This window comes from Halyomorpha halys, unplaced genomic scaffold, assembly GCF_000696795.3.
Source record: "Halyomorpha halys isolate HHAL.00 unplaced genomic scaffold, Hhal_1.1 Scaffold867.1, whole genome shotgun sequence".
Classification (NCBI taxonomy): Eukaryota; Metazoa; Arthropoda; class Insecta; order Hemiptera; family Pentatomidae; genus Halyomorpha; species Halyomorpha halys.
Window position 1 is genome coordinate 1 of NW_027114571.1, and position 13,099 is coordinate 13,099.

Below are 13,099 nucleotides of genomic sequence, written 5' to 3' on the forward strand. Positions count from 1 at the left end.
TATATATACACATGATCAGCTGATCTGCTCAGTCAGCTGACATCGAAGTACCAGCTGACTGTAACTTATATATACATTGTATTCAGTATTGTTTTTTTTTTGTTTTTTTGTTTTTAATTGCAAAATTAAAACTTGCGGCATAACCGTTTGAGGTCAGTAACGGCCTTCCTCAAGTCATGCCGTGCACCTTGATCCATTCCAGTGTCGTGGCGAGGGCTTCTGCAAGAGAGACTGGAGGTAGTGGAGGAATCTCTGGGGATGGAGGATTCCCTTCCTCGTCCCAGACGATTCTTCTCTGGTGTGTTCTCCCGGCGCATCTTGTTCTTCCTCTCCCGATGTCCACTTGCGCAGAAACTACCCTGTTTCCCCTGCAGGACCACCCTAGTCGTCTTCAATCGCATTTACTGTTATTGCTCTTGAGAGCCAGTCGCCCATCACATTTTCTTTTCCGGTTTTGTAAAAGACATCCATGTTGTACTGGCTAAGAAGTTCTTTCCACCGCGTGATGCTCGCGGATGACCCCTTTAACCTTCCAAATCGCTGCAAAGTGCGATGATCCGTGTTGACCCACAAACACATAAGGTCGGAAGTGGTCTACTCCCCACACAATTCCTATAAGTTCCCTCTCTAGGGCACTATAACGAACCTCCGCTTCTGTCAGGCGTCTGCTGGCGTATGCGATTGGACGTTCTCCACCTGTGCCTTTTTGCGACAATGCTGCTCCCAGGGCATATTCACTGGCGTCTGTAATGAGGGTAAATGGCTCACGAAATTTTGAAAATGCAAGGACCGGTTCTCTCTGGAAGTGCTCCATGCATTTGCAAATATTCTGCTCCATGTTCTGTGTTACTGTCAACTTGCTACTTTTCTTGAGAAGGTTATTTACGGGAACCGAGTACTGCGCCATTTATGGCACAAAACGGTGGTAATAGTTTAACGCGCCTAACAGCCAGCTGATCCCTTTGATATCTCTTGGCACTGTCAACCGCTGTAAGGCTGCCACTTTTTGAGCATCTGGTTTTATTCCTTCTTTCAGAAGTGTGTGTCCCAAAAAACATATCTCTGCTGGGCCCAGTACCGATTTTTTACGGGAGAGCTTCAACCCAAAATCCCTTATACGTTGGAAAACCTGTTTCAAATGCTGCACGTGCTCAGTCTCGGTTTTGCTAAATACTAACAGGTCATCCATGTATATCTGGCATACAGATTCATCTAGTCCCCTCAAAAACTAGTCTATTAGCCTTTGGAATGTTATAGGCGCGTTTTTCAAGAAGAATGGCATCCGAGTGAACTCGTAGTGGCCCCTGTTTACGGAAGCCCCGTAAAACATATTTAAGGTCAGCTCAAAATGCTGCCATCTAGTGGGAGAAAAGAGAAGTAGCTAAGTACTCCTGTGCGAGTGAGAACAGTACCTTGGAGCAAGTATAGGACGAATAGGACTTATGAGTGAACTAAAATTACCTTATGGCAACGTTTTTGCCTACAGTCAATTATCACTCAAAATTAGGAAATAATAAACCAACCCAGCCAGCCATGGAACGGAGTAAGGATGAGAGGACCTTAAAACAAATCTAATCTTCAACCAACAAAAATATCTCAATATTTCACCAGTCACCAAGTAAATTGTCATGCTATCTACTATTTCATGTAATCAACTATCAAAATAATAACTAACAAACTAATATAAATTGTAACACTTTGGTTAAACCGTATATCTATTGTCATAAATCATGCAGAATAGAGGCACATCATTATTAAACTTGTATCATTTTGTTCAAACCACTAAATACAGTCCACTCCAGTAAAATCCAGAACCAGTACTTTTATTTTATAAAAATTCAATCACTGCAGATTTTGATTAATCTCAGACTTCGGTGCTTGAACAGCCCCTCTCAAAAGTAAACGCGGTCTTGTATTGATATCTGGGGTGCATCCTAATCTGGTGATATCCCGCCTTCAGATCTAGAGTGCTAAAAATTGTCCCACCCAGCATATCGAGAATATTGTCGAACCGTGGTATTGGATACTTTTCGTCGAGCGTATTCTCGTTCACTTTCCGATAACCAACCCTGTATTTTTCTTCGTTCTCACCAGGTGCACTTTTCTTCCTGACCGTCCACAGCGGACTGTTATAGGGAGATTTACTGTCTACTATAATCCCCTCTCCTCAGATTATTCAGTTCTACACTAATGTGATGCCGGAGTACCTGGGGTATCGCCTTTCCTTTACGTTTATTATCCTATCCTGTTTCAAGAGAATCTGGTTTTCTGTCTTGCTCGGTACTCCGAGGACCTCTTCTTCCTTGAAAAAGACATCATCGTACTCGTTCTGGATTCTTTCCCTCCAGTCACCTGCCTGCTTAATAACCCCTATGTATATTCCTCCTTCCCCTAAGATCCTTTGGTAGCTGTATTTTTTCCACTTTTCCTAGTAGATCACCTCCAATGCTCATTTGATATTTTCGGTGCATCCTGTTTATTAATTGCACCACCAAGCTATCTCCTTTGTCTCCTCACCTACACAATCCAATCTCTGCTTCCCCTACCACGCTATAGGGCCAACCCAGGGTAAGACGGCATTGACAGACTTGGACCCGGAGCAACCCTCCTTCGCCACTCACCTTTTTTAGCACTTCTCGGCTCATTATGGTATTGGTGCTCCCTGTGTATGGCATGTCTGCCTGTACGAGGCACTTTATTCCTAATTTCATCCGGATGATTGGCAGACTGCCGTACTCCCTCCTCACATTGCTATTCAATAATTTGCGGTCGCCACTCTGTTGACACGCATCACAAAACTCCACCCTGGTTCTTCTCTCTTTCTCGGTACGTTTCCACAAGTTCCTCGCGCGTGTGGATTATAGGATTTGAAATAGAAACACCGTACTGCGCGTGTCCTCCTCCACTTTGCACATCAATTGACAATTATAATCTACCCTTGCTGTCACCTTTGATTTAAGAATAAGCCCATTCGTCGATATTATAGACCACTAGACTTCCAGATGTTATAACTCTTTTAGTTTGACCGTTAGTTCCTGATATTTTTGAAGTTTTCACCCACAGTTGACCTTATAATGCTATCACTAGGAATCGTCTCAGCTTTATTCACTTTCTTATTTATGAGGAATATATATGACTTTTTATGACACATTGATTGGTCCATGAAAACAAATTTGTCCTAATTCAGCTTTATAAGATCTTTTTGTAGAAACCTGCTCGGATTATTCTTATAATGCGGCATCCTTTCATGCTGTAAGCTAAATTTCATCGCTTGTTCCTGGTGGAAATTTCGTCACATTATTTCTCTGGAGATACTCCATACCCGCTGGTATCCCACAGACTCCTGATATTTGCTGTGTTGATATCAACGTACACGGCTTATTATTACTATTATTATTAATAATAATATGTGGGTATTAATACATAGTTGGAACTATTTCTAAATCGTTTTCCTTGACCGCAACTCAAATCATCTCCTTTTAATTCGCATACGACCAATCATCTACATGTAATGAAAACAAATATTTTATTCTTTGACCAATGGTTATATTCGTAGTTCTTAGCATTCAACTTCGATGTAGCTATGGTAGGTTATATTAAAGAACAAGTTATGTTTGACAGCGCTAATAACCCGAGTTTGATTAGGGACAATATATTCAGTTGACGAATTTCATTAGATTACAAAATGAGTGATCGCGATTATGCTCCTCTGAGTTTAGCTTGTGTTAGAGCTTTAATTGACAAGCAGTATGATAAACGGAAAGCTGCAGCTTCAGAAATCGAGAAGTAATTTATTTTTCCATGTATTGAATTGTTTATTCTTATCATCTGCTTTATTTACTCTAATAGTGCTCCTTTGAATTTTGTTCACCTTTATAACTTTATCTCCTGAAATTGATTACCATGGTCTGATTATGCCCAAGTTTTTAGTTTAGTGTATTTTAAAGAAATTTTTTATGATTACCATATAATTCTTTATGTATATTACAGGTATGTTATTGAAAATAAGAGTATTTTTATTGCTCATACAACCTATCAAATCAAATGGATAATCAATTTTTAGCCTGCGAATCCTCAAAAACGTTTCTCTCATATTGTGTCCCATACAATTCTTTGCTTTCCTAAAATTTCAGTGCTAAGAGTTTTCTCTTATGTTTTTATAGATATCTATTTTATGTTTGTTTATTTCCTTTTTTCTTTTTATTTTATTGTTTTAAATGATCAAATCTAGTGATTATTGTTAAGATATCATTTGTAATACAATGCTTGAATCCATATTACCAATCCATTGAAATATACATTACATTTATAATAATAATATATGAATTGTTTATTTTCTAAATGGTTAATATTTTCTTAGTGTTTTGTTCATTTATATAGTACTTTACATAATCAGTAAATTAATTTGTTTCATAATGATAAAATAATCTTATCTGTGTTGTGATTCATTCCAGTGAGTTAATCATTTACTGTAGACATTCCATGTCAACCCATATATATTTTTGAAAATGAATTAATGATATCAATATTGTATATGCCTCACTTTAAAAGTTATCATTTTATTACTTATATTCTTAATTTATTTTTCCACAGAATAATCCTGAAAAATTAAAATAAACCATTGTTTTATAATTCTTTAAAGTAAATCTGTACTGTTTACAGAGTGTAAAAAAGAGTTATTAGATATTTTAATGATTCATACCTTTGTAACATATTTTTAATGAACTTATCCAAGGTTTTTTAATTAAATAACTTTAGCTCTATTCTTTGGAAGAACTGTACCTATTTTTTCCCAAAATTCATTTTTAGTACTTGTTTAGCTGCTATGATCACCTAATAAAGCAATGTTTTCTTACATATCACTTATATCTTATCTATCTATATATAATTCATTGCAGATTCCGAAAAAGGTTATTATAGTTGAGAAATCTTTTTTCTAATGAGAAAAAATATGGTTTTCTTGGAAAACACTTTACAAAATCATGTCTCTACAATAGATTAAGATTGGAAAGTTTGATTGGTACAATAGATTAAGTTGGAATGTCTGATTGGTACTATAGATTAAGATTTGAAAGTTTGATTGGTGGGACTGAACTATATTTTTGGTAAAATATTAAATAACTGGTGATATATCTGACAGAAATACAACTCCAAATCGGCTTCTTTTTTTTTATCATATTTGGTCAGAATTTGTTTCTGTTGGCATTCGTTCCCAGTATATCATAAAGGATTGGGCTGTAATCAGTAATCAATAATTTAATTAATTAATAATCATTAACATTCATTTATAGCGATCATTGGTCGATATACAACATGTCACAATCTCTCAAAGAGATCACAACACCAAAAAGTAATAGAAGGAAATACTTCCCAGGCTACCCCTCCCCTCAAATCCCATAATTAGGCCTGGATTTATCTTGCCTTCCAAACATTTACTAATAACAAGTAGAGCAGTCTTTGAAAAAAATTAATAGTTATATCGAGCTACATTGAAAAAGTGGCTATAACTGGAAGCCTTACTTATCTTTGCTCAAAATATTCACTTATAGCGATTGTTGGTCGATATGTGACATGTCATAATGTTTTAATTAGATCATAACACCAAAAATAATGGGAACGATGACCCCATGAAAAAGATGGACCCAGTCTTATCTTCCTTTTTAAGCATTTATTAATAACTAGTTGAACAATATTTGAAAACAAAAATTGGTTAGGTCGTGAAACATTGAAAAAAAAAAAGGCTAAAATTGGAAATCGACTTGACTTAATTCCTTACATTTCTCCTGAAACATCCTGTAGTGTCTAGTAAAATTCAGTTATGACAATGATAAGTTTTTAAGATTTTTAGGTTTATTGTTTCATGCTAAAGGAGGATTTTTTTATCAGTCCTCAGACTGATTATTTTATTAGGCTGGCTAGCTATTTTTGATTGATTAATCTATGTGGCGAAAAATAAAATAGGTATAGAATGATGAGATCTTTTATTTAAACCACAAAAATAACTTTTGTAGATATATCTATCTTAAAATAACTTGTTTGATATTTAATCTTATTTTTAAAAAAAGTGTAAGTTTTAATTATGTTAATGTTTAAGTTAAATAAGTTGATGTGTTCATGTGGGTTTGAGTCCCAATGATGCCCAGATTGTGTCAAAGAATGAAATTTATTAAATTGTAATTAGTGACTTATTATTTATAAAAATAAATTTATGATAACCTATATATAAATTTTTTTTGTAGGATGGCTAAAGAATTTGTCATCGTGAATAATACTGGACAAATAAGAAAGTTGCTCAAAGTGTTGGGATATGAATTCACAATGTCTCAGAATCCTAATTTCCGGAAAGGGGGTTTAATAGGATTAGCTGCTGTTGCTATAGCTCTTGGAAAGGTAGTGTTTTCTGATCCTTAATATCTCTCTATGTGCCAATTTATAATAAATTTTCATAAGTTATAAACCGAAGTACTGTATTTTTAATTTTATTGAAGCTTTATTAAACATTTTATAATTATAATGGTTATTAATTCTATTTTTATTTTTAAAAAGTAAGAGATTTTAACTAAATACTACCTTAATGATTTTATAATTATATTAAAATTAGATACTTATTGAGGATACATGATAAGTGTTGTAGAGTGGTTTATAGTTGTCAGGGACTACAAAAGTGTTGCTATTTATTTTGTTTTATTTTTAAGAAATATGTTGTTTTATAGTTTCAGTCAACAGTTAACTTGTGGACACAATTAATGTACCGCTTAATATATAAAACAATCACCCTATGTCTATGGTTCTTGGGAATTTATTGGAAGTTTGTTAAGTACCTGAGTAAAAGTTTTGTTTAACTGAAATATGATTATGAATAATCACAGATTTGTCTTTCTTTTTTTTTTTGTTCAATCCTTTTACTCACTAAAATTAAAAGTTAATGCCTAAAGTTGCTTTACTATCAGCTTTAATTTTTTTTTTTTTTTTTTTTATGACCCTACTTCTGGTTATTTCAGACATACAGGGTGGTTGGGTTATCTGCTGAGTACCACCCTATCCTAACCATGGGGAGGGGGGGGCCGGTCAAGTTTTGATTTCGTGGGGCTGCCACAGAAATAAAGGTGATCCCCCTGGCTGGATTTGAATTGGCACTGCTGCAATTCCAAAGGTGCAAAAACCTATGCCTCAACTCCCTCAGCTTCAGATGGCCCCCTTAGTTTTCTTTTATACAAACATAGTGTATATATTTGGGGACACTGAGGTCCTTTAGCTGTATGGATGATAGATTTATTTTCATTAATGCCTTAAGAATCATGCTTTAACCTGATTAAACTCATAAATCTAATAAGTAAAATTTGGTATATTTTGATTTCTATTCATACAGTGAAGAGGGTGCTGACTGAAGCAAACTTGAAAAACGTACAAGAAACTCTTGTAGAGCTTGTTTGTTGTTGCTCTTTTTACCAGAGATCACAAAAGAAACCAACTTTCTCATAATAATGGTGCTCGTAATACATAATGTTGCTACATTTATTTATTGATATGCCCATTAGATTGCATTTCTTCTATGGTCCACATGAAAGTAATGATTGTACAGAGCAAGTGCTAAAATGATCAAAATAAAATGATGAGGTACTTAAAAACATTTTCTAGTGCTATTTGGGGTCTAATCTAGAGAAAAGTTCCCATTGATACATGGCAAAACACATGTGGCCAAGGGAAATAAAGTATCGATCTTGGATTAACCCTTAAGATAACCCCCCTTATGTCAGATATGACTAGGAAGGAGGTCATAAAAAACAAAAAAAAAAAACATGGCACTAAACAACCATATAGAGTTCAGGGTGTAGTTGGATACCTCTAGTTAGTAACTTATTCCTAGAGTGGCTGCGAGCCTGTTTTGTTCCTGTTGAAGCACTGTATGTAGATCTATAATTCTACTTCTAAATCACTTGAAAAAATGGAAATGCTGTAATTAAAGAGTTACACACTGTACCACAAGAGTTTGTTTATCCTCTATGAGGTCATAGGAATATAATTGATGGTTGTAATTTAAAACAAAGACAGTAGTGCAATTTATTAAATCAATTGTGATTGAAATGGAAGCATTTATTTTTATTGGATTTTTTTTAATAAGGTAATATTTTCCTTGAATTAATATGTTGTTAATAATGATGATTTATTTGTTTAATTAAAGGATTCTAAATGACTTAAATTAGCAAATCTCAAGGTGGTGTATTAATTTTGTCAACCAGTGTTTAAAGCTGGTAATAGTACTAAATTGTTATTATCACTGATATTATTATTATCAATTTATCTAGGATTCTTCAGAATATGTTGAAGCCCTAATTAGACCAATTTTAACTAATTTTTCGGATAATGACTCAAGAATAAGATACTATGCCTGTGAATCATTATACAATGTTGTTAAAGTGGCACGTGGAGCTGTGTTACCTTATTTCACTGAAATATTTAAAAATCTTAGTAAGTTAGCTGCAGACCATGACCAAGCTGTTAAAAATGGATCTGAACATCTAGATAGACTTTTAAAGGTAATATTTTTTTCTCTCTTATATTCCCAAATAGGTTATTCTATTAAATGAGGTAAATTTATATTTATATAATACATATTATATGTTTATATAATAATTGGTTTTAAGTTTTTGAAAATATAGCAAAATATTCCTTTTGAGCTCCCTTTTGCCAGATATCCCTTCTCTAATTTCTGGTGAATTTGAATTATTTCCATCTCCTTTTTGTTTTCCCCCTTTTTTCATTTAAAAAATTCTGCATTTATTTATATGCCTCACTGACCATCTATTGTTCCTTTGTACTCTTTAATTCTCTTGACCACTTCCAATTCTAATGTGCACAGGGTATGAATGTAGTTATCTTAAGGTCCTTAAGCAGTAATATAAAACTGTTAAACTTATGCTAAGTATATAAATAGGAGTGTTTATAATAATCCCTGTTACCTAACTTATTTAGAGAGTCATGAACTGATGGGTTTTATATTCTTTTGTATCTCTTTCTGGTTTCCTTAAACTTGTAAATCTTGCTGTTTTAAATAATTTTTAATATGTTAGTTTATTGCTAATGCAGCTTTATTTCCAGGATATTGTAACTGAAAATGCAACTTTTGATTTAGTGGCATTTATGCCCCATTTGAGAGAGCGTCTATATTCTAAAAATACATTTTCTAGACAGTACATTATTTCTTGGGTTTCTGTTCTCCATGCTGTTCCTGAAATTGAACTTATTTTATTTCTGCCTGATATTCTTGATGGACTCTTCAATATGTTGAGTGATCAGAATATTGAAATAAAAAAAATGTATGGTAATAATTACTGATTGATTATTGTTCTGTAAGCTCTACAGTTTTTCATTATAGTTCTAGTTTTTTTTTTACTGTTTAGGTGTGAAACAGTATTAAAAGAATTTCTAAGAAGTATCAACAAGGATCCTACTCGTGCTGATTTTAACTTAATGATAAATGTTCTTATTTTGCATGCACAGATGCATGATGAATTACTGCAGGTAATTTATGTTATTAAATTCTCATAATTAATGTTTATTAATTATATTTATACTTTTTTCTTCTTCAAACATTTATAAAACTTCTGACAATATTAAATTTTAGATAAATATTAAATTAAATGAAAAAACAAAAATATAATTTAAAAAAAGATTGAATATTAAACTAGGTGGTAACTATAAGCCTCACTTAAATATGATGAGCTAACTAATGTTAATTTACAACAAATATCTTCTCTAGATCAGTTTTAAATTATATTTCCACTGATAGTTTTACTACCTGTTTTCCATGCTGTAATCATTACTAGAATGGACCTATTTATTTGTATGTATAATTTTGCAATTATTGTAGATCATCTTTTAAACTTTATTTAATGTATTTGGAAAAATGGGCTTAACATTATTATTTGCTATGTTTCTGGCTGTCTGCTTTTCTAAGGCGGGTGAATGATCAAAAAACAGCATCTGTGGCGGCAGTGGGGGTTCAAAAGTGAACTTACCAATACTACCGGCCACTAATAAATTAGGACTGGTTCCGCTTCCCCTGGTGATCGTATAATTTTCAGAGCTTAACATTTTAAATAAAAATAGCAATGTGTTATATGGTCTTAGGGGACTTGGTCCCTGGCAATGACTAATGAGGAATTGTTCCCAGGCATTGCCTCAACTGAGACTGGCTATTAAAAAATAAACAATAAAATTATATACTGTCTCAGGGGACTTGCTCCCTGACAATGCCAGTGGGTACTTGATCCCGGCATTGCCTTACTCTGAGACAGTATTATTGAAGGGACTTGGTCCCTGGCAATGCGTAATGGGGAATTGCTCCCAGACATTGCCTTAACATGAGAATGTATTAAAAATAAACAATAAATTTAATTTGGGATTTAGTTATAAAAACATAATTATTGATAAGAAAGAAATATATATTAAGGAAAACAAAAATTACGCAGCTGGTGGAGAAATAGGTAAGCCAAAAAAAATAATAATAGTGTTAGTGAGTTACATACAATTTTGACTATGGGTGCCATTGCTGAGATGAGACGCTAATGATGTGAGTCACCGTTTGTGATTAATGAAAGATGTAAGATGCTCTCTTACTTGAAATGAGCGCCAGGAACACAATATGGATAGATGTCACCTGTTGGATCTGCTGAGATGGGCCGGCCTCCGTGCTGGGTTCCGCCATTGCCACACTCGTCCTGTCTACCTGGTCATCCTATTTCTAGCGCTTGAAATAGAGTGGGGTCGGTTCTTGGTGGGATCTGCAGGTTTTAACTTTGAGGGATTATCCCTACCAGGGCTGGTTGCCCTTGTTTTTCTAGATGGCCATTTGTTATTTAAACATGTGTCACCATTTAAACTTAAAATCTTTTAGGTTCAGCTTCTGGCCTGAACAGCATCTATCATATTAAATATTTCTATTGATTCCAGATGGGAACCAATGCATGTAAATGTATTTCTATGCAACTAATAAGAAGGATAGATATCACAGACCCTACCTTCTATGATGTACTAGATTCCTACTAGGTATCTACTATTGGATAACCTTTTTAAAGTTCTTATTTTTGTACTAGATGATGGTAGCATAAAGTTGTATCAATAAAATTTAACTCCTATTCTTAATGGTACCCTATTTTATCTTAAACAACCTTATAACTACCAATGGGTATGTTTTATGAAGTTCACTAGTATGGAATACTGGAAATATGTTAATCTTTTACTCAGTCCTAGCACAAATTTCTTAATAAGTAATAAGATGAATGTGATATATTTAAACTTATCTGGGTATCAGAAAGCCTATCCCTCCCTCTTTACCTCTTCATGACTCCCTCCATCCCCCGTCCTCTTTTGCTAGGCTGAAGTTGGTTTAATCCTATAGCCCCAGTCACAAGTAGTAGAGCTCTCATTTGTGCCTTCTCAAAATATTTAAGATCTGAATGTGTCAGATTTTTGTCCCCAGACTGGTACTGCATAAAAGGTGATATGCAAGATAATATTTCACTACACTATATTTGAGACTCCTGGGCCCTGTTTCATAATAAAGTACAAACTAATATTATTAGACTTGTCGATTTAACTTAATACAATTTCACTGACTTGTACAGTAGTAACTTGTACTTTAGTATTTTTTAACTGCTGTAATATCACTAATAATCCTCCCTATTATGAAAAAAATAAGTATTAATGTAATTAACACGTTTCAATACTTGTATTTTGAACTAATACTATCAGCTTTCATTATTAAACAGGACCCAGGTCATTCCTGTTATATTATTGAGACAGCTGTAGCTGAAAACTGTTTTACTCTTTATTATTTTAGGTGGTTAGTAAAATTACATCTTTCGCCCAAAAGAACGCCCAGAAACCTCACTTCCTGTGATGGTTTTATTATTTTATCTTCCTTGGAAAGAAAGCCTCTCATTTTTCCCTTTAAGAACAGGAGTCGGGACTTTGTAGTTTAGGAAAAGCTTCTTTTCGCTTTCTTTTTCTTACTGATTAATAAAGTCCTTTTTTTGGTTTTGATGAAAGTCTTTTATACATTGGAGACATGTTGTAACTTTAAAGATTGAAAGAAACTAAAACAAATTGGAAATTAAATAATTTATCAAAATCAGCAATTCTCTTAGAAAAGGGCAGAAAATGGAGAAGAGTACTAGTTCTAATTTAGTATATAAAATTTCTTTCATCTGGTTGTCATGCAATCTTGGAAAATAATTTGAAATAAATCTTTTGTTTTCCCTAATCTAGTGATAGGGGTAATTTTCTCACTCTATGTCTGCTATTAAGAAGTTTCCCTAAAAAGAGGTTTCAAAAGCATTCTTTTTATAAACTAAAAAATTTAACATTGTACTACAAATAGAGGTGTTCATTAATGAGAGAGGTCCTTATCAATAAGTTACACTGCTCCTGCAAATAACCAAAACAGAATATCTGGTGTGTTCATACATTAAAAAATCTTAATCTTAAATGGTCAGGTGTGTATTATGGTCTTTAAGCTATAATAAAAGATAAACAAAATTTTAAGAAGAAATTCTTGAATAAAGTTTTAATTAATATTTGTGAAAAGATCAATATGTTTTATATTCGCTGATAATAATATGATTTCAAAGATTTTTTTGGCAATTATATTGTCATTCAAATGATAGCTGCTCTCAATCGAAAAAAAAAAAAGTTGAGTTATGTGCCTATAATGTATAATTTTAATCATAACTTTTTTTCTACTCAGTAAGTTGAAATTTCCAATACCTATAAACCTTCCCAGGATGAAACCGATTATTTTGAAAAAAAAAAAAGTGTGTAATTAGATAAAATTGGTGATAAAAAGAGATTATTTTATAAACCTGCTGTGAATGACCAGGATCCAAAATTTGCTAGTAGTTATCCAATTTAGATAATTTTTTTTTTAGATATTTAAATTACCAATGATTTTGTTACATATATAATATATCAAAAATGTAAACTTTTTGAGTTATGCAGCAGTTATGTATAATTTTAATCATAACTTTTTTTCTAGTGAGTAAATTGAGAATTTAGGAAGGTAAAAAGCTTCTTAGCATGACACCAAATATTTTAAATA

At 33.2% G+C, this 13,099-nt stretch overlaps 1 protein-coding gene across 2 annotated transcripts in view; it reads left to right on the forward strand.

The window, feature by feature from the left end:
* The first annotated feature begins 3,603 nt into the window (after window positions 1-3,603).
* Window positions 3,604-13,099, forward strand: part of LOC106686746 (protein VAC14 homolog) — a 34,801-nt gene continuing 25,305 nt past the window's right edge. For both annotated transcript variants that reach the window (XM_014430224.2, XM_014430226.3), the window contains exons 1-5: window positions 3,604-3,786; window positions 6,240-6,390; window positions 8,307-8,537; window positions 9,100-9,317; window positions 9,402-9,522. In XM_014430224.2, coding sequence (XP_014285710.1) covers window positions 3,686-3,786; window positions 6,240-6,390; window positions 8,307-8,537; window positions 9,100-9,317; window positions 9,402-9,522 — 822 coding nt within the window. In that variant the 5' untranslated portion in view covers window positions 3,604-3,685. The remainder of the gene's footprint in view (window positions 3,787-6,239; window positions 6,391-8,306; window positions 8,538-9,099; window positions 9,318-9,401; window positions 9,523-13,099) is intronic.